We start from the raw sequence: 23,415 nt of genomic DNA, 5'->3' as shown, positions 1-23,415 counted from the left end.
CTGGTGTGGGAAATCCAGGAATAGGTATTTGTTAGAAGCTCCCCAAATGATGCTACTACTACGTTGCTGAGTTTGGGATCCAGGAAGAACAAATCCCTCTGTCAAACATATTTCAATAATGATTACTTCACCAAATTTTTGTATTAGTTAACTGTGATGTTTGAATATGGCATATTAGTCAACTGGGTATTAGACAAATTTTTTAAACAATATGAATAACTAGCTGCTGCTGCTGCTGCTGCTGCTGCTGCAGCATAACTGTACGGGTCAGCTTTGAAACTTGATGCTGCCACTTAGCAGCTGTGAAGCCTCTTTCCTCATCTGCAAAAATGGGTATAACACTGAACCTGCCTCAAAGAGTAATCATAAGAGTATGTCAAATAATTTGTGTAAAAGTGGGTCCTGTTCTCAGGGACAATACATAAGGAACCAGTATTTTACAGAATGCTTTCTATTACAATAAAACTAATTTTTGTGCTTATTTTCTAAAGGGGAAAACAATTAAGTTAGTGAAACTGACATCTTAAGACTGCCAAAAATCCTAATGCTTTTCTGTTTTTTAGCTTCATTAAGTCGTATGTGTTGCACAATTATGTCACTCTCTATAACAAGTCAAACCATAACACATATTTTTAAAAAATCAATATAAGCTCAAGAATGCCTTTTACTAGTGATCCCCTACATTCCCTCTCTAGTTAAGTGAAATGTTAAGCTGAAGAACTACTACCATTCTCTACCATGCAAAAAAAAAAGCTATTCATTATTTATATATGCATGAAAAACTTTGAGAAAAAACTTAACAGTGTAAACCTTTGCCAAGAGTATGGGACTAGGAATAGGAAGGAAGGACCAGAAGTTGTTTAGTTTTCCACCATATACCACTCTACGCTGTTTAGATTTTTTTTTAAAGTTTGGCTTGTATTTTTATAATTTTTCAAAAGTAGTTAATAAAAGAAAACATTTTCAGTGACTTACATATAGGCTTTCTAAGTTAATTTAAAATTTAAACTCCTTCCTTGACCAGTATGGCTCAGTTGGTAGGGTGGCATCCCACAAAGTGAGAGGTCACAGGTCTGATTCCCACTCGGGGCACATGCTTGGGTTCCGAATTTGGTCCCCATTCTGGGTGTGCCCAGAGGGGCAACCAATAGATGTTTCTCTCTCACATCAATATTTCTCTCTCCTTCTTTTTCTCCTTTCCTCTCTCTAAAAATAAATAAAATATTTTAAAAGATAAAATTTAACACTTCCCTCCTGTGTCACCTAGGAAGTCAGTGAAAACCATCCTACAAAGATACAACACACTTCCTCTGGAAATGATACTTCCATATCTGAACAGACAACTTCATTAGAATGCCAACAAAAGTCTTTAAAATAAGAAGGAATTGGAGGGGAATATAAAATTAACAACTTTATTTTACAAATCTGAAGACTCACTTTGGATTTTGCCTGTGAACTTGTACACCGTTTATTTATACCCAAACCAGCTGAGCCAAACCAAAATATTTGTTATTTCTGTTGGTATTTCTAATACCAACCACCACAACTAGTTCCTCTCACATTAGAGCATTAAAATAAATGCTTTCCTAGAGTTTCCCAAAACTACTTTCACACTGAAATACATTACTTATGATATATTCCTCTAAACCAAGACAATGGTTGAAAAAACCCAAACTAGCATAAGGTACTAGATAGTAAGAAAATATTTTCCTACCACAACATATCTGAGGGTTATTTTCAATACAGAAAGTTCTAAAAATCAGGTACTCTTTAAATATCAATGAGATAGTCAATGAAAACAGATTATTATTAAATGTTAACAAAAGCTCCTTTATTTTGAACTTTCTTGCTATTCAGTTAACATCTCCAAAAATTGTCATTTATATTTTTGAAATGTGTTTACAACACAGCTTTGTTTCACAGAACTCAAAAATACAAAGCCTCCATTCAAATAATAAAAATACCAGTTATCTCATTTTAGACTCACTGAATATATATATATCCAAACCTGCTCCTTTCACAGGCAGCAAATTGGCACTTACAGAGAAATAAAATCAACCTTAAGTCTATATAGGTAGCACCTCAGAAATCTGCAGTTTTTATAACCAATTAATGTTACTATTTGAAATAAAAATCTACTCTACAGACTACACCAAGAAAATGTATTCCACACATTTCACAGGTAAACTATATGAGAACTGATACATATAAAAGAATAGTCTAGTAGCTAATGCCTCAAACAAAGTTGCCCTAAGTTAGAGAGAAGCTTACAATGGAGAATTTTTGTTGAGGTAGATTATTAAGATGAGAATTTTTACCACCTTTATCATCCAGATCACATCTCTACCTTGATACAGTCCTAGATCAATCATGAAAAAATTCCCTAACCTTCTATTTTTTCCTTAAAACAAGATTTTTCCAAATTTCACATACTAGGGTAATATTTAGCTCCAAATTGCATCACAGTGGTAAACTCAATTCCTAGTTAAATGAGTGAATAAATAAATGATACAGCTGAGTGAATAAACAATAGGCGAAAATACCATTTCCAGATCTGCAGCCTAGCTTCAAAATAAAAAGCCAACATATTTTCTAAAGTCAACAAAAGTACTTTTGGCCCCCAAACCGAAGATAATTTAGAAGCATTAAGTGAAAAGTGGTAGTCCACCTTTGTATCACAAATTGAGCAGGTGAATGGACTCAGTTCTATTTAGTAAGATCATCTTTTTCTGCTTTTAATGGCTGTTTCCCCAGATATACTATAATGCTAGATCATACCACCTCTCTTCCATGTCTCAATCCAATTGGCAAAAGTCAAGGTTGTTTTAGAGAAAGTAGCTCTTGCAGGGTTTTGGCAATCTACTGATTTCCAGACTGTGGTAAAATGGTTCCTATGGCCCTTATACGACACAGCTCCTCTACCCAATCAATCCCAGAATCAGACAAGCCATTTTCCCCACAATCTAACATTATACAGAACAAAAGTAACACACACCCTGTGAAAAGAAAACTATGAAAGTATCACTTCTCTTTGCTTTTCAGAGCCAGGGCTTGCTGTGGTTCAGTAGAAGCAGCTGTATTCACATACAACTTCAATGGCTTTAACCACTTGGCCACTTCTTATTCATCTGTGATGTTTAAATGTGGGGCCCTAGATCAGCTACGATCTTTTCAAAAGAAATAAGAAAACAGTTAAAATTTACGTATTCTAATAAATGAACACCTCAGGTCTCCAGTCAATCAATCCACACCAGTTCAGTGCTTCCTGAAAGCCTCACCATGCAGCTAATGCTAGAAAAGATAAATGCTATTTAGGAAATTTAATCTAGGCAATTTTATTTAAGGAATTTAATCTTCCTTTCCACCAACCCTATCACACATCCCCACACCTAAAGATAGTCAAACATAAGATGTTTGTTCACCTTAAAGTACTTTGTGAAAAACAAGTGTAAAACACTATCTTTGCTTTTAGGGAACTATAATCTGGCTAATATACATATAATTTTTGAAAGATGAAAGTATTCTAAAGAATTTTAGGATTAAAAAGAACTCAAGAGGTCACAGAGTAGAAGTCCTACAAACAGACATCCTTTGTTCAATACTCATCACAAGTAGGCTTCATTCTTCTTTTAAACTTACAAGGCTGTCCAGCTACAATAACTGGTTGTACTAAAAATCTATTGGCCGTAACAGCCATACTGACCTTACCCTTTGCCTTCAAGAGCAAAAAAGAACTCATACTTTCCTTCACTAAGAGTCCTTAAAATATCTGGAAGCCACATTTTTGCAAAATTATGAAATGGCTAGAAAAAATTTCATAAATGACAAGGATTCAAATGGCACAAGAATGACAAGAAAGTATTCCAGTTTGGGAGGAAAGAATAACTAGAAGTAGAAGGTCAGGTAAATCCACCAGAGTGACTGAATTATATAATTCACATTGGGAATTAGTGAGTGTAAAATAGGATAACCTAAATTCCTATCAGATTATTTAAGAATTTAAATGCCAAGGTAGACTTCTGATTGTTTTGATAACGGGGAACAAAATCACAGAAGAATGTTTTAAAAATATGAGGAGGATTGTGTTATGGGCTAAATGTTTGTGTTCCCTCAAAATTTATCTATTGAAGCCAGTATCTGAAGGTAAGACCTTTGGGAAGAAATTAGGGTTAGAGGAGGTCATCAGAATGGGACACCCTGTGAAGGGATTAGTGCCCTTAAAGAAGAGATACCACCGAGTTCTCTCTCCCCTCACCTGCTCCAGCTCACACACTGAAAAAGGTCTATGTGAGAACACAGCAAGAAGGCAGCTGCCATATGCAGGCCAGGAACAGTCAGCACCATGACCCCAAACAGCCTCCAGAACTATTAGAAAACAAACTGCTCTTGTTTAAGCCACCCAGTCTGCAATATTTCCTAATGACAGCCTCAGCAGACTAAGAAAGATTGGAAAAGGAAGCAACTGGCAGGCAGCAAAGAGTCCCAGTAAGGAGACTATTGCGATGTCTAATAGTGAAGTAACAGATTATAGAGATGGCAGCAGGAATGCAGAAGTCATCACTCACCTATCTACTTCACCTGGCCCCAAGGTTCTTAGAAGTTATATTCATGAACACTTGCTATCCATCCCCAAGATCCTTGGTTTTGCTGTCTAACCATCTACTCTCACATCATTGCAACTTAATACAAATCTTTTAACAAAGCATTAGGAATTACAATGGGAATCTGAGACAGAAGGCCCCAGAGTGACTGTCAAATCATGCTATAACCCTTCCCTCCCCAACCCAATCATTGTCTTACCCTGAAGAACAATCAGCAAATAGCTCATTAGGAGCCCACACGTCCACAGGCCCTGATCAAAGCCACACCAAGAGCCCTCCTGGCTCCAGGTTTCAGGAACTTTGGATTTGCTGATTTCCTTCTTTAAAATAAAGGAAAAACTTCTTAACAATACAATCCCATAAGCGTGAAAAGAGTGAGGGAAAACCCAGTATTTTATAATAAAATGTAAGCCAGGTGTTCTATATACCCAAGTAAGGACACTATATGTAAAGGGGATAACCTGGAGGTATGGGGAAGTCCTCAACTTCTCTAATCACAAAAAATCCAAAAACTACTGTTTTTGCATGAAAACAAGTGGCACCAGCAGGCAGTCCTAAGCCCTGGTACCTTGTCATTTATGTGTAAGGCTAAATCAGCCTTCCCTGCCTGTACAGCAGATGTGACCTCCACCTGCATCTCCCAACCTCATCCTTGTACATTCTCATCCTCACTCAGGAGTAAGTATACATCCTGTACTTTTAAATCTTTAAAAGGATGACTCTATTGACGCTAAAATTTTGTTCAGATTACTGCTCATCAGACAAAGCAAAAGCAAACTATTCTGAAGAACTATTCAGCTGTCGCATCTACTTAAGCCTGAAGTTAACCTTGTCACTACAACAGATCCTCAACAAGCACGTAAAATAACTAAGCAAAGAAAGAATAAAGGACTCAAGGGTACTACATTTTGGGGCTCTATGGTTTGGCATATAATTAAGAGAGTTCTAACAAAGAGTCTGTGTGAGAATTTCTTTTACTTCATGGCTTTAACTTTCCCCATCTAACCAGAAAGAGAAAAAATTCACCTGAAGAATTCTAAGATTTCAAGGATTGCCTACAATAAAGAGTCCCTTAAATTGTCATCCCTCTCAATTACCTGACTTAATCTTCAATAGCTATATGTAACTGAACTGTGTGAGTTTTACAGGAAGAGTCATTTTCTCCATATATATTTGTAAGCTTAGAATCCCTTCAAAAGTTGCTATGCAACCTAACATAATAAAGACAACTAACTAATTACTTGTGCAGAATGACAAATCTCCATTTTTGAAAGAATTTCCTTAAAAATTACTTACCCCGATCACTATTCACAACCCCTACAGCAATTTTTTATTCTCCTCACTTTAGACATAAGATAAACAAGACTCAGGTAAGTTAACATACTGCCTTAGAATCATAAATCTAGTAAATGATAAAGCCAACAATGAACCAAACTTTGTGACTCCAAACAACTCCTCTTTCCACTACACTAGAATGTGTCATTATCTATTCTCCACCACCTTAAACAAACCATTCTACATCCACCAATAAAATAAAACAATGTGCTAGTAAGAGCTCTAATACCTACAGATGCTCTTCTACATAATGAAGTTAAATGTATTTAAATAAATGAAAATACAAAATGGACTAATCTGCACCCTCTCAATACTACAAAAGTTAGCATAAATCTTTTCATTTTAATATATTGAAAGTTCTGTTGCCAAATTATATTTTAACAACTTCCATTAAAAAATCTCTAATGTACATTTAATAATATTTTTAAGCTTTCTTTGGAATACCTATTTTCTATCTGCTTTTACTTGCCTTTATATCTAAATAAACAGTGAATTTTTGAAAAGTAGAAGTGAAAATAAAGAATTTTCCACACTATGAAGCAACCACTCTTTTCTATGGCCTCAACTATATTAATAACAAATGTGAATATTCCAATATCTTACACATCTATTAAATTTCATCTTCTTCCTAAGACACAGAGTCTGATGATGGCTGAACAATAAGAGAAGACCACACATACTACACTCTCCTAAAGACATTTCAGCCTGTAGTTGTTCATATTTAATACCTTATAATACTAATGTTTTATTTTATGGAGGCTTTTAATAATTATGCTTTATTTTTAATAAAAATAAATCTTGATGCTGTTTCTTTGGAAGAATGTCAGCATTATACCATTTAAGCCTCCTGTTACAACAACAAATTTTAAAGATTTGTAGAGATATTCAATTCCTCAAGACAAACCATGCCTTGGTGTAGATTGGTATCAGTGCAGGTGCAACTATAACTGATCAGTTTGCTGCTTCTGAGGGGCAATAAAAAACCACAGGGAAAGCTATATCACTGTTGATTTTTCTATTTCCTCTGTAAAATGAACAGTTACAACTTACTACAAGAACTATGAAGTAAATGTATAAGTAAATATTTATTAATAACTTTTATCATTACTGGTTTTTTTAACAGTAAGACTCCTCCTTTTCCCCCAATCATTCACTGGGCAAAGTCCTGCTGCTACACAGCTAGTTTAGCAAGCCTTCAGAATCAAATTCAGAGTCTGCTCCTCATGGCATTACTCTTTAAACTTGACAAGAGGTTATATGAGGGTAACTATGAAAGAGAGACCCTGGATGAATGGTCTATTTTGTGCTCCTGCAGCAGGGCATCTTAAACTCCTACAAACCTCAAGTGAATTTAACTATCCAATAATGTATCAAAGTTCTTAAGACAGTAACACTGGGAGAACAATACAGAGAACTGGTTTGCAAGGCAACTAGAAAAATCAGAACGGCCAACTGCCCTGCCTCTCAAAAACAGATACAAAACAAAGCAATTTATTTCACCTCACTTCATTGCTACTTTCATAGTTTATGTTAAGCAGCAGTGGGAATAAGAAGCCAATGACAAACTCCTGAGGGAATTTCCATACACTCATTAAAATCACAATTTGTTTTTAATGAAGATCCCTTTACGGAATATATTGCAGGAATAAACATTATGTTTCTAATCTATAAAAACTTTTAAATGAAATAAAAGGAGAGAATAAAATTGCCAAAGATTGGTTTTGTTGTTTGTCCCCAGGGAACTACATCTTACCTAGCCCCTCCTTCTCTTCATGAAGATAGCTTGGTAGGAGTCTCTTTTCTGAGAGAATTTGATCTCAGGTAACAGTTAACACTGGGTATGATTCAGGTTGAGGCTTCCTTTTAGAGATAATCATAATGCTAGTGGTTTGTGTGTGTGTGTGTCTGTGTGTGTGTAAATAGTTTTCATTTGGTTTTATACACATGTGTAAATATAGCTCCTGTTATAACCCTAAAAATGTCCATGCAAGCTCACCAGGGAAATATCAGCACACTCACTACTTCACCCAAAAGATGAAAAAAAGCATGTCCCTCCTCATAATAGAAACTGATTCCCTAAATCAATGTACTGGACAAACTGTTCAAGGCACAAACCTCAGCCTAAAAAAACCTACGTTCCAAAAAGAATCCCCTTTATATTAGCAAGTCCATCACAATTTTATTCTATACCGAAAGTAATAAAATCTAATACAGATTTTTAGTCCAAAAAAAGAACTACTTATTTTGAGTTGAGGAGGCACAAAGAGGAGGGTCTATAATACCTTTTCAGAAATCAGTGGGGCCAGGTAGCTTTTAGAATCCAGTGTTTCAGATTTTAGGGAAGAAATACAGAGTACTATATATACAATATGTTACAAATCACCCCCCAGCACCTGGTAACCATACAGTAACCAGGGAAATAAAGAATGTCAGCAGCCTCCCTTCAGATAAGATCAGTTTTTGCCATGAAAATAGTTTATCCTGAATTTAAAGGAAAAAATTTGTTTCTGACCTTTTTGGATTTCAAAATTGCTTATCAGTAATTGTGGCCCTTTAGCAGACAAAAAGTGGTCTAGACATATAATAAACTATGCTATCTCCTAGAACAAAAGAACTAGCTGATGCTTAGATAAGAGGTAGAAAACTTAATATAATCTTGAAATGGGTCTGATTACAAACAATAGTTGCCTAGTTGGAGATGCATAATCAATTCAGGCCAGCTGTAAGGTTCCACCAAGAGATTAAACATCTAAAAACTTCCCTTTAACTTTATTCCAAATTGGGACAAACAATGAAAAACATTTTCTAAAACCTTAACATGTCAATGCCAAGCAGACAGGCAATGGGCCTCTAACAGATAACAAAGTCAGCTGGATATAGCAGGACTTCTAAATAGCAAAAAACTGACAGGACCAGCGAACTCAGGAGAATTCAAAAGATTTTCACCCCTAGTCTATGAATACCCAGAGAGACTAAAATTCTCTAACTTATGGACAAATCATGCTTTTGCTATAAACTCAAAGTGAGCCTAGCATTTTTTCCTCTCTAGTGGCATAGCAAACCTTTTATTTATTCCCAACAATCTCAAAACAACGAATGCCTCAAAGACTAAGAAGCTTGACGACTGTAATTCTCCCCTAGGAGGGGACCCCTGCAGTGCCCCACCACTACTTGTCAACCCACAGCAACACATGTGCTCATTGACTGGAGTTGCATGATCATATTAAGTTTGACCTGTGTTCTCCATATTAACCCCCAATGAAGTTGTGGTATAGTAATCATGACTCGATCCTGCTCCTGTTAAAGCCTCACAATGGCTCAATGGCAAACCCATCAGAAAAAAATAAACCAACAACTGTTGAGAAAGGCTGCCTCTAGTTCCTTTAGGTAACTGGAACAATCTTCCAAATTCAAAGGCCTCCTCAATTCAAATTCAGGCACCTTCCTAACACCTAAACAGATGTGACAAAATGACATCTTAGGCAAACTTTCTCCATTTTTAATAATCAAAAATATGTTAAGATATGGCAGTGTGGTTGCTTAAAAAAAGTGGTATTTTTCTGTCTTACAACTTAAATTGTTTTTTATTTTATTTGAAGGTTTTCATCCTTTAGCCACTATCCAACACAATAATATTAGTAACTAATCCCTAATCTGTTTTAATTTCTGTATGATCTTTAAATGTGACCTTTAAGTCCCCAATCAGCTTATAGTAGTAGCTCAGATGACTCCCCATGGTCTTTATAAAAACACATTTTAACTATGGAACAACAAAAAAAAATTTTAAACACCAAAGATCTCCCTAGAAAAATATATATTGTCTTCTCAAGTCATAAGTATGTTAAGAAACTACAGGATACTCTACCTGTACAACTGACCTCTGCACTCCAGTTTATAAAGTAATAATTTCCTCCCAACCAAAACCATTTCCCCCACTAAGGTAATGATCCCATTCCATAGGCTTCTGTGGGAAGAAAAGATCCAGGAGTAAAGACACCTACAGAATATGCTGCTCCAACCAGTGTGGCTCAGTGGTTGGGCATCCATCATCCTGCAAACGAAAAGGTCACCAGTTCAATTCCCAGTCAGGACACATGCCTGGGTTAGGAGCCCGGTCCCTGGTTGAGGACATGTGAGAGGCAACCACATACTGATGTTTCTCTTCCTCTCTTTCTCCCTCTTCCCCTCTCTCTAAAAATAAATAAATAAAAATCTTTTAAAAAATATATGCTTCAGAGCCGGCTTCTCACTAAGGAAAAGATAGGATAGGCCTGCATCCCACTCCGTTCTGGCCCTTACCATCACAAGTACAAAGCAAAGCAGGAGGAAGGTAATAAACATAATGCATCTCACTAGAACTTCAGTGTTACTCAGTGATTAATTAAAATATATTTATATAAGAACAAATACATTTGTGTTAGAGAGTAGAAAGTAAAATGACATGAATTTTTGAGATTTCTTCTGCTCACCTATAATGTGTTGCTTCAGGCTACAAGGGAAGTTTATGTAGCTCCTTCTTTACCATTAAGAAAAAAGTGGAGAAGCTCTACTCTAGAGACCCTGAACATTCTTTCCAATCTGCCATCCGACTATTCTGTCCTCTCAGGTCACATAAATTTTATTTATTTACTGAGACTATGCCTCCTTCCAGAAAGAATTTGAAGTAGCTGAACAGAGAATATGGAGAAAACACTACATTCAAGTGGCAATGCCTAAGCATGAAAGAGGCTTTCAAAAGGTGCCCACACTTCTGCTCATTTTTCTGCACTATATAGTATCTAGTCTACAAAATAACAATATTAAAAAGAAATGAACTACAAAAATAAAAGGTAAGGTTCTAAGGTACTGATGACCTTTCAAAACTACTCTTCTGCCTGACTTCTTATTAGACTTTTTACAATATATAATTTTATGGCACTAAAAAGCAACTTTGATATGTTGCCCCAATGGCAGCATTTCCATACACCCCTCAACCAGGAAACCTTGGGTAAAATGAGAGAATGCCTGTAAGTTGCTTAGCATAGTGCCTAGCACATAACAACAGTTCAATAAACACTGACTACAATATTGGTTATAATTATTATTATTATTAATATCATCATTAGTGTTACTTAAGAGGGTGCCACCCAGCTAGCAAGTCACAAAGCAATGATTCCAATCCCAATCCAGTTATCTGGCTCTTAAACCCAATTCTTCCCACTGCACTACACTGTCTCTCTTATAAAAAGTCAAGAATTCAAGTGCTCTCTTGGTGACAGACTCCAATTAGATTCCACTCCATTTCAATAAACACAGGTCAAAGAAGGACAGGAATTCCCTCCAATCACACACAACCCATTTATATACAAATCTATACCAATGTCATCTTAGACTCCATTCATACAGTTAATAAAAATGTTTATTTTTACATTAAATAATCAACCAAAATCACTAATTTTACATATCTGACTCCACCATTAATATCAATCCTTAGCCTAATAATTTATCTCCCTGAGTTCATTTCCCTCAGAGTACTCATTCACTCACTTAGCTTTAATTATAACTTGGCACATAAAACAAAATCTACTGTACATCTCCTATCTAAAGAAAATCAAAGTATGGATAAAAGTATGTATATGTGCAAAAACATGTTCAACCAGGGTCTCAACCAGGGTCTGAACCCACAATCCAGGTGTGCCCTGACTGGAAATCAGACCCCATGACCATTCAGTTTATTGGAAGATACCCCAACCAACTGAGCCACACTGGTCAGGCTATCATCCAACAATTTTAAACCAAGTTCATAAAGAACCTTTAAGAACATAAGAAAATAATCATAATATTAAATAAAATTTAAAAAGCAGAATATAAAAAGAAACATCACTAAGCTCTCAACTTTGTAAACATGGGGCAAACAGGAAAAAAAGACTAAAAGGAAACAAAACCATTTTCTCTGGATAGTAAAATAATGGCTGTTTTTTCCTCCCCTGTTGCTTTTTCTGTTCTCCAATTTTCTTTACAAAGGTAACTATGTATTAATTTTATAAGCAGAAAAGAGCTATTTAAAAAAAAACCAACATCCTTATTTAACTCATCTCTTTGCACTCTTCTGTCATAAATCCCCCAATTAGCCAGGAAAGTCCCAGGTCGTGTAAATTTTAAAATGCTCAAAACAATTCAGCATCTTTACTTCCTGCAGCACTACCATCCTCCAACTATGCCAGAACTGCAACCTTGGGTCATTGCTGTTACCTACATAAATTCAATCTTTCAAATCTGTCAATTCTTTTCTTGTGGTATTTTTTTTCTTCCTACCTCCTATACTAATAGAACTCCAAACCTTCACCAGCTCACACCTAGATTAGCATAAGAGCCTCCTGAAAAACAAATGCTTTCCTTATCCCATTGTCTCGCCACTAACAATCCACTACAGCCTCACTATGTGCCAAGCACTGTTCTTGGAGCTTTATCTGTATTACTCATTCAACATTCATAACAACTCTATCAGGATAGCAACTACTATTCATTTAATTTTACAGATTAAGAAACAGAAGCACAGAGAGGTTAAGTAAATACCCAAGATCACCCAGCTATTAAGGGGCAATTACTGGATTAGAACCCATGTAGTCAGGCTCCAGATAATAGTATATAACTATGAGCTCGTCCAGGAACACAGCAGTAGTGATCAATAAAAACCAGCTCCTCTTTCACTGAAAGCTATAGGCCCTTGGAGCAAGCCAAATTCCCATTCTGGGGTCTCTTTTCATACTATTCAACAGCTAGGAAGCCAGTTCTTCTTTTTCCTTATTCATTTTCCATATCTTCAAAAGTGAACTCTAAATTCAACATCTATGAGTTTTCCTTGGACCAGTTCCTTGACTCCTCAGCACATCCATATTCCTATGGACTCAATTTAAACTACATTAATGCGTAGATGTTGACATTTTTATGTTACAAAAGTTTATCTACCTCCCAATTTACATTTTTTTCTAGCTAGATAATGAAATGCCTCCACTTTTTTTGGAATGTCCTTCTCCATTTCCAACCTTTCCAAAAGCTACTAGAGTAACAGGCTACACAAAGTAGATGCTAAATAAATATTCAGTTAACTGATAATTCTGAGGTTAATATGACCCAACCATTTTAAAAAGGAGAAAGTCATTCACTCACTGGTCATTTGAAGTGATATATTTAAATAAATATCCTCTCATTTTATTCCCTACATGCAAAAGCATAAGATTTGTATTTTCAACATTCCCATCCAAAAATATATTCAAGTGATTTCCAAAAGCCATCCTATCAATTTTTTAAAATGTATGTCATACTGTCCAGAAACAGGTTTGGTTTGGTTTTTCTTTTAGAAGACCCTTTCTAATAGTGTTACTTCACTTTCTTATGACTGTAGCCATCCAAGTCTGACAACACTACGTAGGCAGTGACATTCCAAGCATGATTATCAATTGTTTAAGAACAGAGAGACTAGTTGGCTTTCATAAGAGATTATTCTAAGTGACCCCATTAAATCTAAAGTGTGAAAACTTGTATGTTTATATTTAAGGTTCAGGATCTTCATCTTTATCTTCCTATTCCAAGATAATTATTTAAAAACTCAAAAAATATATACACCAAAGAATAGTAGCCTAAAAGAAAGCTGAACTTCTGTTTAAACTGTTAATGAAAACAGAAAAAATTAATTAATATTATAGGTATGCCACACTGTGTATAATAAACTCTAAAATACTATGACCTAATCAAATTGTTTTCAAATCCCTTAAAGCCAATGCCTACTTAGAGGAACACTACAAGAACTGTTATGAAAAGTACACAGTACTCATGGCTATAAATCTTGTCTCTAATATTTCTGTTTTCCAAGTTTTTATTTTCATATACAGATTTCCTCTAAAGGCTTTTTTGCTATTTAACAGCAGACAAATATTTATCCTCAAATACTATATTATTCCTCACATGCCTGCTGACTCTGCAGTTATTCCACTTACCATTACAACTTACTGGAAGCAAATGTCTAATGTGGTTTAGTTACCAAAAAAACAGCACTAAACTTGAACAAGTGTGTATTACTATACATTATAGTTATTATATCAATTTCAACACTGTTAGATACACAGCATGAACCACATCCTACTCCTAACCTTAAAATACTTGACACACAAAGACCAAACCTAGTTTTCAACCCTATTTTAAATTACCATTTCTAGTTATATTATAGTTGAGTTACATTGGTAAATTTTGGCTTTCTTTTTTGATTTTTTAAAAATTTTCAACTTAATGGTACAGGAGATTTGAAAAGCTTATACCATGTTTAATATGGTAAGTAGGTATTTACTAATCTTCCCACAGACTTTAGAAATAGACACAGTTATAAAAGGGAAACACCAGAAGTCCCTATGGTAATAGAACTGTTTTTGTATCTTGACTCTATCACTATCAATAACCTAGCTGTAATATTGTACTACAGTGTTGCAAGTTGTCACTATTGTGAGAAACTTGGCAGGTGTACACAGGATCTCTGTATTGTTTCTTACAACTGAATATGAATCTACAAGAAAATTAATCCAATTTTAAAAATTACTCAAGAACAATTTAATGAGAATTTATTTTTCTGGCCCTATAACTTGTATGTTCACATGAAAAATTTCTCCCTCCAAAAACTGATCAATATCTGAAAAATGAAAAACTGTACACCTTTTAAAATCTAAGCGCTATCCCTGACCAGTGTGGCTCAACTGGCTGAGTGTTGTTCTGCAAAGCAAAAGGTAGCTAGTACGATTCCTGGTCATGGCACATGCCTGGGTTGCTGGATGAATTCCCAGTCGGGATGCATACAAAAGGCAACCAATCAATATTTCTCTCACATCAATGTTTTTCTCCCTGTCTTTCCCGCTCCTTTCCCCCTCTCCAAAAATAAATAAAATCTTTACAAATTTTTAAGAGCTGGAAAGTAATTTTTACAGTCATTTTCAAAAATCTTGGGTAGAAACTGTTATAAAAGTCTGATTTGAATAAGGAAAAATAAAGCTGTACTTGCTAGTTAAAATAACTTTCTAGATAGAAATATCAGAGACAGAGACTGGGTATGGCTCACATAACACACCCCACTCCCTCCCAACATCTTTTATTACTTATATTCAAAAACTAACAAAGGGAATTTTTCAGACAGCACATAAACATTAAACTACTACAAATTAAATCCAGTATCACAAGTTAGTTCTACATACTCAAACCCAAGGGGTCAGTGGATTTAAATACCTAAACTATTTCCACTTTGTCAATCCCTTCAACAAGCTTTCCTCTTATGGAGTGCCCTAACACAGTGCCTCCCTTTAACTCCTATAGAAACACCTGTCTCAAGGTCACTGTTAAGAACACCTCACAGACTCTATCATATCATGCAGACAAATTCAGGCTCATTAGGCAAAAATAAAGAAAGAAAGAAAGAAAGAAAGAAAGAAAGAAAGAAAGAACACCATGATGGAAAAAAAAACAGCGTTTCGACAGACTCAAGACTAATAAGTAATAGTAAATAATGCACATTCATCTTTTCCATAGTGACTTTTGATGAACTATCAGCTATCGTGAGTTACTTGTTTTGCTTTAGAAATAAGATTTTAAAAATAACATCATGCACTCTAGCATATATCACGTCTTCAGTTTTTTTAAAAAATTCCAAAAGTATTATATATTATTTCTCAAAAAATTCGACTGTGAAATTAAATCATCCTGAAAAGGACAAATAATCAAGAAAGGAAATTATACTGTACAATTATAGCTTCCATGAGGCAAAGGCTTAGGGTTTTACAAATGATACTCTAAAGGCAAGAAAACGCTAATCCTGAAGTCAGCTCTTCAGAAGGAAATTCAGATCTTTAGATCCTTATAAGCTGCAAACAAACAAACATTAGGATGTATTACACATCCTTTGATATCAAGACAGATTATTCAAATTCAATAAAATACAGAAATAAATAATGTAGCTATACCTATTTCTTTTACGTATTTCCTTTAAGATAAGAAATGGCTACAGGAAAACCATATCTACTAGTATACATACTTTGATACAAAATAATCACATGCCATTTTCCCTTCCCCAAAACTAATTATTAAAGGTTACACCTTTTAAATTTTTTCTATATTTAAAACAAACCACAGATAAAAATTACTATGTCCACTAAATACAGGTATTTAAATTCAAACTTTCAATGGATAAATGACAAGTCTAACAGTTTTAAAACTAAAAATTTCCTACTCTGAAGAATCAAATACTATATGATCACTTCTACAATGTAAAAAAATCTTTTTCTTCATATAATGTAAGCTACAGAAAGAAGGGCCTACTTTTGCAATGCCATGTTTGTCATACAAACCAAGTTCATATACTTGTTAATTTCACAGACTACAAAAACATCACACCTTAATTTGAAAAAGTGAAAAAATTGTCTTTATTCTAAAAACAGATAGTATTTATAATATCAAGTTTCTGATGTCATTATATCAATGAGAGTCAACTAAATATATTTTTCATAATTCAAGCTGGAACTAACATCCTGAAACAGCAATATATCACTATTTATTAATGAAATATACTAAGCATCTACTAAATATTAAAGTAAATTTGAAACTTCTTGAGAATGAATTATTTGTTGGAAAAACTGATATACTCAAAACAGCAGTAAAGAAAGGGAATATAGTCTTCTACATTAATTAATAATGTTGTCCCTCTTCCCAAAAAGTGACAATTTTCACATGACTGTCAAAAGGAAGGAGGCAGGAGAAGAGCTGGGGTTTGGCTGACATTTTTTATGATACCCTTCTTATTAAATATTAGCCTTAGGATATTTACAATCCAAAGTGCCTTTTTTATTTAAAATGTTAAACAACATATTTTCCCCATAAGTTGCAATTTCATCATTAAAAATAAATTTTAGTAAATTAAGTTATTGCATAATCTTTAAATAGAAGTATCTCTTAAATGTAAAGCAGTATAAAGTGGTAAAACGATTACTAATTTAACCTTCCTTTGTGACGTTTTGCTCCCACAGTATCTTAAGAAATCACTATCACTTTACTGAGGAAAATAAAAGTATCGGTCAAAGAGGAATTACCAAGTTTCAGCCCAGAGATTTGACAGCTGGTTTTCTTAAAATGATACTAAAGCCACGAGGCTTCAGTTTTTTGTTTTTGTTTTTTGTTACTTTCATCTGTCTGTGAGTGCTAACAAATAAATTTAAGTTAAATAAAAAATTACAGCTTCTGTGCACTAGAATGCACCTTGCTTCCCGAATGTTTTTTTTTCAAATCATGAGTTTAAGTAAATTCGAAAAACAAAAAATGCACAGTTAATAAATATAGGATGTTAATGAAACAGAGTAGTTATAAACATACAGAAGGTAAATTGAAAGAGGAGAGCACAGGTGTTGGAACAGGAATCAAATTTAACTTACTTTAACCACTATCCTAATGTAATCTGAATATACGACAAAATTCAGTCATCTAATAGGTGTTATTTAAAAATAAATCTAACTCCTATTCATTTATTTGTAACTTTTACTCCATTAGCATTTTAAATAACCATTCACAAAACTGTTAATTTGCTGCAGACTTTTAAGGGAATGGCCATCTTTTAAAATAAATGTCTTACTAATTATTGCTTAACTCAATTCCATTTTTCATATGCATATATTAAATAATATTTTACCAGTTCTTTACAACCCAGAGTTAATTATGCTAATGGGCTAAAATTTAGCAAAATGTAAAAATATGTATTTAAATAAGCATTAAAATAAAAGTCCACATAGGAACCATAGGGCATTTTCTTCTGGTACTTTTCTAAATATAGAGGCAGGATATAACCCCCCCGTATTCAAGACAATTCTCAATTTAAAAATTCATAGAAAAAATCATTTTAAACCAATACTGAAATCCTTAGAGAAATGTCAGATCCTTACAGCAACAGCCCATATCTGAGGCTTGTTTTTATATTCATTTTTTGTCTTTATTTGTAATTTTAATAGAACACTAAAGAATAGCATGAAGAAAAATATCAAAATATTTTATATTTTTCTACTAAACCGTATCATACCACTAAAATATGAGTTTCTGATTTTAGACATCAATCTTACCTGATCCACTGAACTGACTGCTTCCCAGTGTTGTTGGTCTGGTTTTCCCACTATTAACAGGTGGGGAAAACATCTGCAAAATAACCAAAAAGTATGTTAGTCCTGAAATTCTTCCAGACTCCTTGCAAACCAAGAAGTCATTAGTTAGTTACTATATTCCAGAAATAAGTTGAAATAAAATCGGAATGTACATTCAGAACCAGAAACGCAAATACACTAAGTGATACTATTACCTAACACTTCATGGAAGTACTACTTATATTCTGTCCTGCAGAATATACCAATCACTTGAATGAGAGATTCTAAGATTACTAAATTTAAATAGTCAATTTCTGTACATTAATTTCACTTTGTAACTAATTTAATCTCATTACATTTACATTACAATTTAATACAGTCAAAATCATATCCAATGAAACTACTACATACACTAAAGGTCCTTTGTAAGTATAAAGTAGGTATTGGTCCTGACTCCTAACAGCAGTTAATAAAGGACTTCGACCCATCAGAAATAATGGCAGAGGCCCTTTGGTTTCAGCAGATACTTTTAAGTCATTCAATTACTTACCATGTATAAAACTTTAAATATATACATATACACAAACACACACATACACATGTACAGTATGTGTATCATAAAAGTACTCAGCTCAAAAGGCTGGAAATTCTAGCTCTTGACTTGCTTTCTTGTAAATGACATCTTTCATATACCACACCTTTGGGAGAGAAATGGTTAGGAGTGTTGAAGAAAAACTAATTTTCTTTTTCACATGAAATTCAAAATCCCTAATAATCATCAGGGTTAGAAGATGACTCAACCAAAGTTCAAGATTACACTGTCTTCCCTTTAACTGGTTAAAACAAATGACCCCTTCGGCAATAAAGTTTTAAATCTGCAAGTCTAGACATTACATCAAAGTTCAGGTGTCCAACTTGGGGGAGCTGGACTACAGCCCTGAGAACTACTGCTCAAAGCAAAGGGAGTTCACGCTGCCTAGTCTCCACGTCGCTTTCCCTCACCTTCTTTCTTTCTTTTTTCTTCCTTTTTTTAAATAAACCTCACCAGAACCCCCAATATGCTACATTAAGCTCTCATACCGCACTGAAGTCCAGCAGGTCGCTCAGCTCCTTGTCGGTCCCTATAGCGGCCATGCGCTGCTGCTGAGGATTCATCTTGGGCCACTTCTAGTAGGTCCTAAGGTGGAGGAAGAACCAGGCTCAGCGAGAGACCACCAAGGGGATGGAGAGAGGCTTAGTGGAAGAGCGAGACTGCGGGGGGCTCAATATCCAACTCGTTCCCCTCGCCGCGCGGGTCGGGGGACGAAAAAGCCGGGAGCTCGCGCCCGGTCGGTGAATCCAAGGGTTCTTCCGCGCGGCCCGGGAGCGACGCGGCGGCTCCCGCAACTCACCGCCGCTCCCCCAAGTTATGGAGCCCGTCCCTTTTCCCTCCGCGGCGCCCCCTACTCCTCGCCGCGGCCCAGAGCTCGGCGCGCGGGGTCCGGCCAGGGCGGGGGAGTCGAGGGAGTGGGTGAGGGGCGTTTGGGCGTCCAGCGAACGGAGCGGCGGCAAGGGGAGATGTGAAGTGACTCACGGGCTCGGCAACAATAGAACTGACAAGTTGCAGGGAACGCGCCGCTCGCAGGCCAGCGTCTGCGGCCGCCGCCTCACGGACGTCCCCGGCGGGCCGGGGGCCGGGGTAGGGGGTGTCGCAAAGCACCCTCTGCGCGTCCAAAAGGCGTTTTCAAAAAGAAAACAGAAACACCGACAACTAGTCTCGCTTACGCCCGTCGTCCTCCTCCCCGGCTCGACCTCCTCCCACTTTTACTGCCCTGCCTGCGGACGGACGGACGGCCTCGGACCTGCGGAACAATGAGCTTGGCTTGGCGGCCGAAGCAGCCCGCTCTCCCGCGCGCCCCGGAGCCCGAGCCTAGAACCGAATGGAGCGTGCAGGCCGAGCGCGCCGCCCGCGGGCCTGGCCGCCCGCGACTCTCGCCTTCGCCCCCACTCCGCTCCCGAACTTGGAGGGGACCCCGGGTTCGTTCTGTACAAAGGGGTGCGGAGTTGTGGAGCGGGCCGGGGACGCCTCCGCTACGGCGGGACGCGGTTGCGCTCCGCAGCCCCGCCACGGCGTCCCCCTCCCGTTTGCTAGTCCGCAATTACCTGCCGCCCCGTCTCCGCATCCAACCACCCCGATTAAAGTTCACTTTGGCCGGGAGAGCGGGCTCCGGCTTCCCCTTGCACCGCCCGGCGGCTCGGTTCACTTTGCCCCGCGCGAGCTCCCGGATCCGGGCGGGGGAGGCGGCTCTAGGGCCTAGCCGCCCCTTCCTCCCCGGGGCGGGCTGGCGGTCCCCCCGAATAGAACTTGTGAGTCTCCTCAGGCGGACATTTTTTTCGCTGAAGCGGCCTCAGCACCGCGCTCAGCTCGGCTCTGGATCCCTCCGCGCCGGGAAGAGCCTCGGCTTAACCCCTTCTTCGCCGGCCCCCTCCTGCAGCCTGAGCCGAGGTAGTGGGGCCAGCGGGAAGGGGGCGGGGAGGAGCCGGCGGGAACAGGGAGTGGCGGCGGAGCAGTTTGTGGACAAAGCCCGCGGTGGAGTGAGGCGGGACGGAGTCGGACTGGCAGGGAGAGGCGGGAGACGCACACAGGCACCCCACGAAGAAGGGCCGGGCGGCCTGCTGAGAACGCCGCCTCCGGGCCCCCTGGAGCGGTGCAGCGGGCACCGCGGCGTCTCCTGCAGCTGGTCCCACTCCTGCTTCGGGCCCGACAAGGAGCGGCGGAGACGTCTCTGCGCGCCCATCTGGATCTGCTGGCCAGGCCACCTAGCCCGAGCACGCAGAGCCCTGAAGGCTGCAGTTCCGGAGCGAGCCGCGATTGGACGCTGGAACCCGCGCTTAGCGGGGCCGGGAGGTTCCTGCCTCGGTAGGCTGTGCAGCGCTGGGCACAGAAGATGAGTGCGTGGAGAAGATGGATCTCGGCCACCTCTGTCCACAGTGGAGTAGAGGTGGCTGGCCAGATTTGTTGCTGAGCTGAAGGCAGAAGGAGCAAAACCTCCCTCAAGCCACGCAAAACTGCCCGAGGTTCAGGTTCCGAAATAACTCCACTCACTCAAGCCTCCATGTCAAGGATCTCTCCCCATGGGAATCCCACTCCGGGACAGCAAACTGCACAGCGGGACAAGTTCTTGGAAATGGATCAAGCCTGTCTCTTCGTCCACAGCCACAACCTTGGGCAAGTTCTAAACTTGGCCTGAAGAATCCCCAAATGAAATAGAAAGAAGACAAAATAACTAAACCTCAATTCCTTTTGTTTCAGAGATGGAAGTAATGTTTTATCTAATGTCAGTGTTTTCACTTTTGGGGGTCAGTGAGTGCAAAAACCATCAGTAAGAGCCAAGGAGGAGAAACACTGAAGAAAGTAATAAATTGAAGAAGCAGCCAAAGCCTTCAGGGTAACAACTATGGCCAGAAGGAGCCGTTGGAGCCCAGATTTATATGGAATCAAGGAGGTAGAGTGCCTGCAAATATACAGTTACCGTACTTTATTACAACCGGAGCTGTCCAGCGGGAAGACAATTGTAGCTTGTGGGCAGGGATTTCCATGACGTCAATGACTACACCGTGGCCCTTGTCCCAGATTCTGTGGTAGCCTCCCCTATATCTAATCCTCCTTACCTAGTTAAATACACCCCCAAACCCCTACCCCATTCTTGGGGTCACATCTTGCCCTGGCTGCCTCCTACAGTATATGGTTCCAATATAAGCAAGTTAACTTAATTCCAACTTAAATAAGTCAACATGGTCCCATTCCCTGCTATAGTTATTGTTCGGCAGTGGGCATGACACAATTTTGGCCAATGAAAAGAGCGACTTGCTGGGGACATTTGGGAAAGTGTTTGTTTGTTTTATAATTCAAGACAGCCTCAGAAGCAACCAGAATGTACACAAAAATCAAGGTACTTCAAAAAATAACAAAATTATACCCTGGCTGATGTAGCCCAGTGGAGGAGTGCGGGCCAGGGAACCCAAGGATCACAGTTCGATTCCCAGTCAGGGCACATGCCTGGATTGCAGGCCAGTTACCAGCAAAGGATGCACAAGAGGCAACCATACATTGATATTTCCGTCTCTCCTTCCCTGATAAATAAAACTCTTTAAAAATTTGACAGAGCATAATGGCAGTTTAAAAAAATTGAAGGCATGTTACCAGCATATTTTATGGGGGGAAATATCCTGGAGCCCCTGGACTGTGTGCAGCCATCTTTCATCCACAAGGTCCAGCCAGGTTAAAATAAAATAGACGTGGAGAAAGAGTAGGCAGAAAGAAATGTTACCTTTGGTGATGTTTTTGAGCCTGTGACCAAACAGCTTCTGAACCCAGATCTGTCTTCATTGATTAAACCAACAGTATTAGAGTTTTCTGCTATTTGTAGCATGTAATGTAGCATGTTGTAGGCAATATAGGTCCAATAGCTACATAGCAGATGGGAAGTCTGACAAACTTTGAAGGCCCCGTTCCAGTGGTAAGATTCGATGGCTCAGAGAAGTCTTGGGAAATGGGGCAAGTATGTAATCCCATCCAAAGGATGTATGCTGTTTTCAAGAGAAAAGGAGAGCCACTTTTGTCTCGGCATTCCCATACAACTAACTCAGAGAAAGGAATAACTCTGCTCAAACCCTCAGTCATGGGGGCTCCCTCACTCTTTTGAGGGACTGAATAGTGAATTTTTTTCAAAGCTATTATGGGCCATATTGTTTTGTGCTCTTATTTTCCTCATTAGATTGTATACTCCTTCAGGGCTGAGACTGCATCTGTCTGTACCATGCACCTTGAACCCAATGTATAATAGACACTTTAAAACATGGAGGGCTGGAATTAAATGTATCAATCATTTGACATTATAATGTGATTTTTTCATGCTGTAATGTTATTTTTGCATGCATCATTTTAAATAGGGGAATAGCATTCCCACCAATGGGTTTCCTGTAATGTTCCTGATATATAATGAAGATTTAAAAAAGGATAAAAGGGGATTTTTGTGTCACTTGTAACTTCTTTCTGGGCCTTTGCTGACCTTGCTAGATAGAACCAGAAGACTTCATTGAAAAGCCTGGAGAGAAGCAACCAATAATATGAATTCAATAATAATAGTACTGTTTCTATAGGTTAAATTGATCAATATCAACAAATCATTATTGAAATACATTTAGTTAACATTTCTTATATGCAAGGCATAGTGCTAAATGCTGTGAGGAACAGAGTTTCAAAACCATGCTGCCTTCAAGAAGGATATAATTTGACAGATTTTAGTCCATTCACCTTAGCCTGCCATTGAGCAGACACAGGAGTTCCATCAGCATAGTTTCAG

General features: G+C 38.0%; 1 protein-coding gene across 4 annotated transcripts in view; it reads right to left on the bottom strand.

Moving 5' to 3' along the window:
- TCF12 (transcription factor 12) overlaps positions 1-20,773 on the bottom strand; it is a 366,824-nt gene extending 346,051 nt beyond the window's left edge. For 2 of the 4 annotated variants that reach the window (XM_037053964.1, XM_037053968.1), the window contains exons 1-3: positions 20,213-20,300; positions 19,151-19,247; positions 18,053-18,125 (exon numbers count right to left, since the gene is read on the bottom strand). In XM_037053964.1, the coding sequence (XP_036909859.1) occupies positions 18,053-18,125; positions 19,151-19,225 (148 nt within the window). In that variant the 5' untranslated portion in view covers positions 19,226-19,247; positions 20,213-20,300. Of the gene's footprint in view, positions 1-18,052; positions 18,126-19,150; positions 19,248-19,643; positions 19,755-20,212; positions 20,301-20,691 lie in introns of those variants that run through there. The other 2 variants (XM_037053967.1, XM_037053965.1) reach the window with 2 other exon arrangements.
- Positions 20,774-23,415: the final 2,642 nt, after the last annotated feature.

Source organism: Sturnira hondurensis, unplaced genomic scaffold (assembly GCF_014824575.4).
Source record: "Sturnira hondurensis isolate 20B ecotype Veracruz unplaced genomic scaffold, ASM1482457v3 Scaffold0008196, whole genome shotgun sequence".
In the NCBI taxonomy this organism is placed as follows: Eukaryota; Metazoa; Chordata; class Mammalia; order Chiroptera; family Phyllostomidae; genus Sturnira; species Sturnira hondurensis.
The sequence above is the reverse complement of the archived record's forward strand: the minus strand, read 5'-3'. Positions and strand labels throughout refer to the sequence as shown.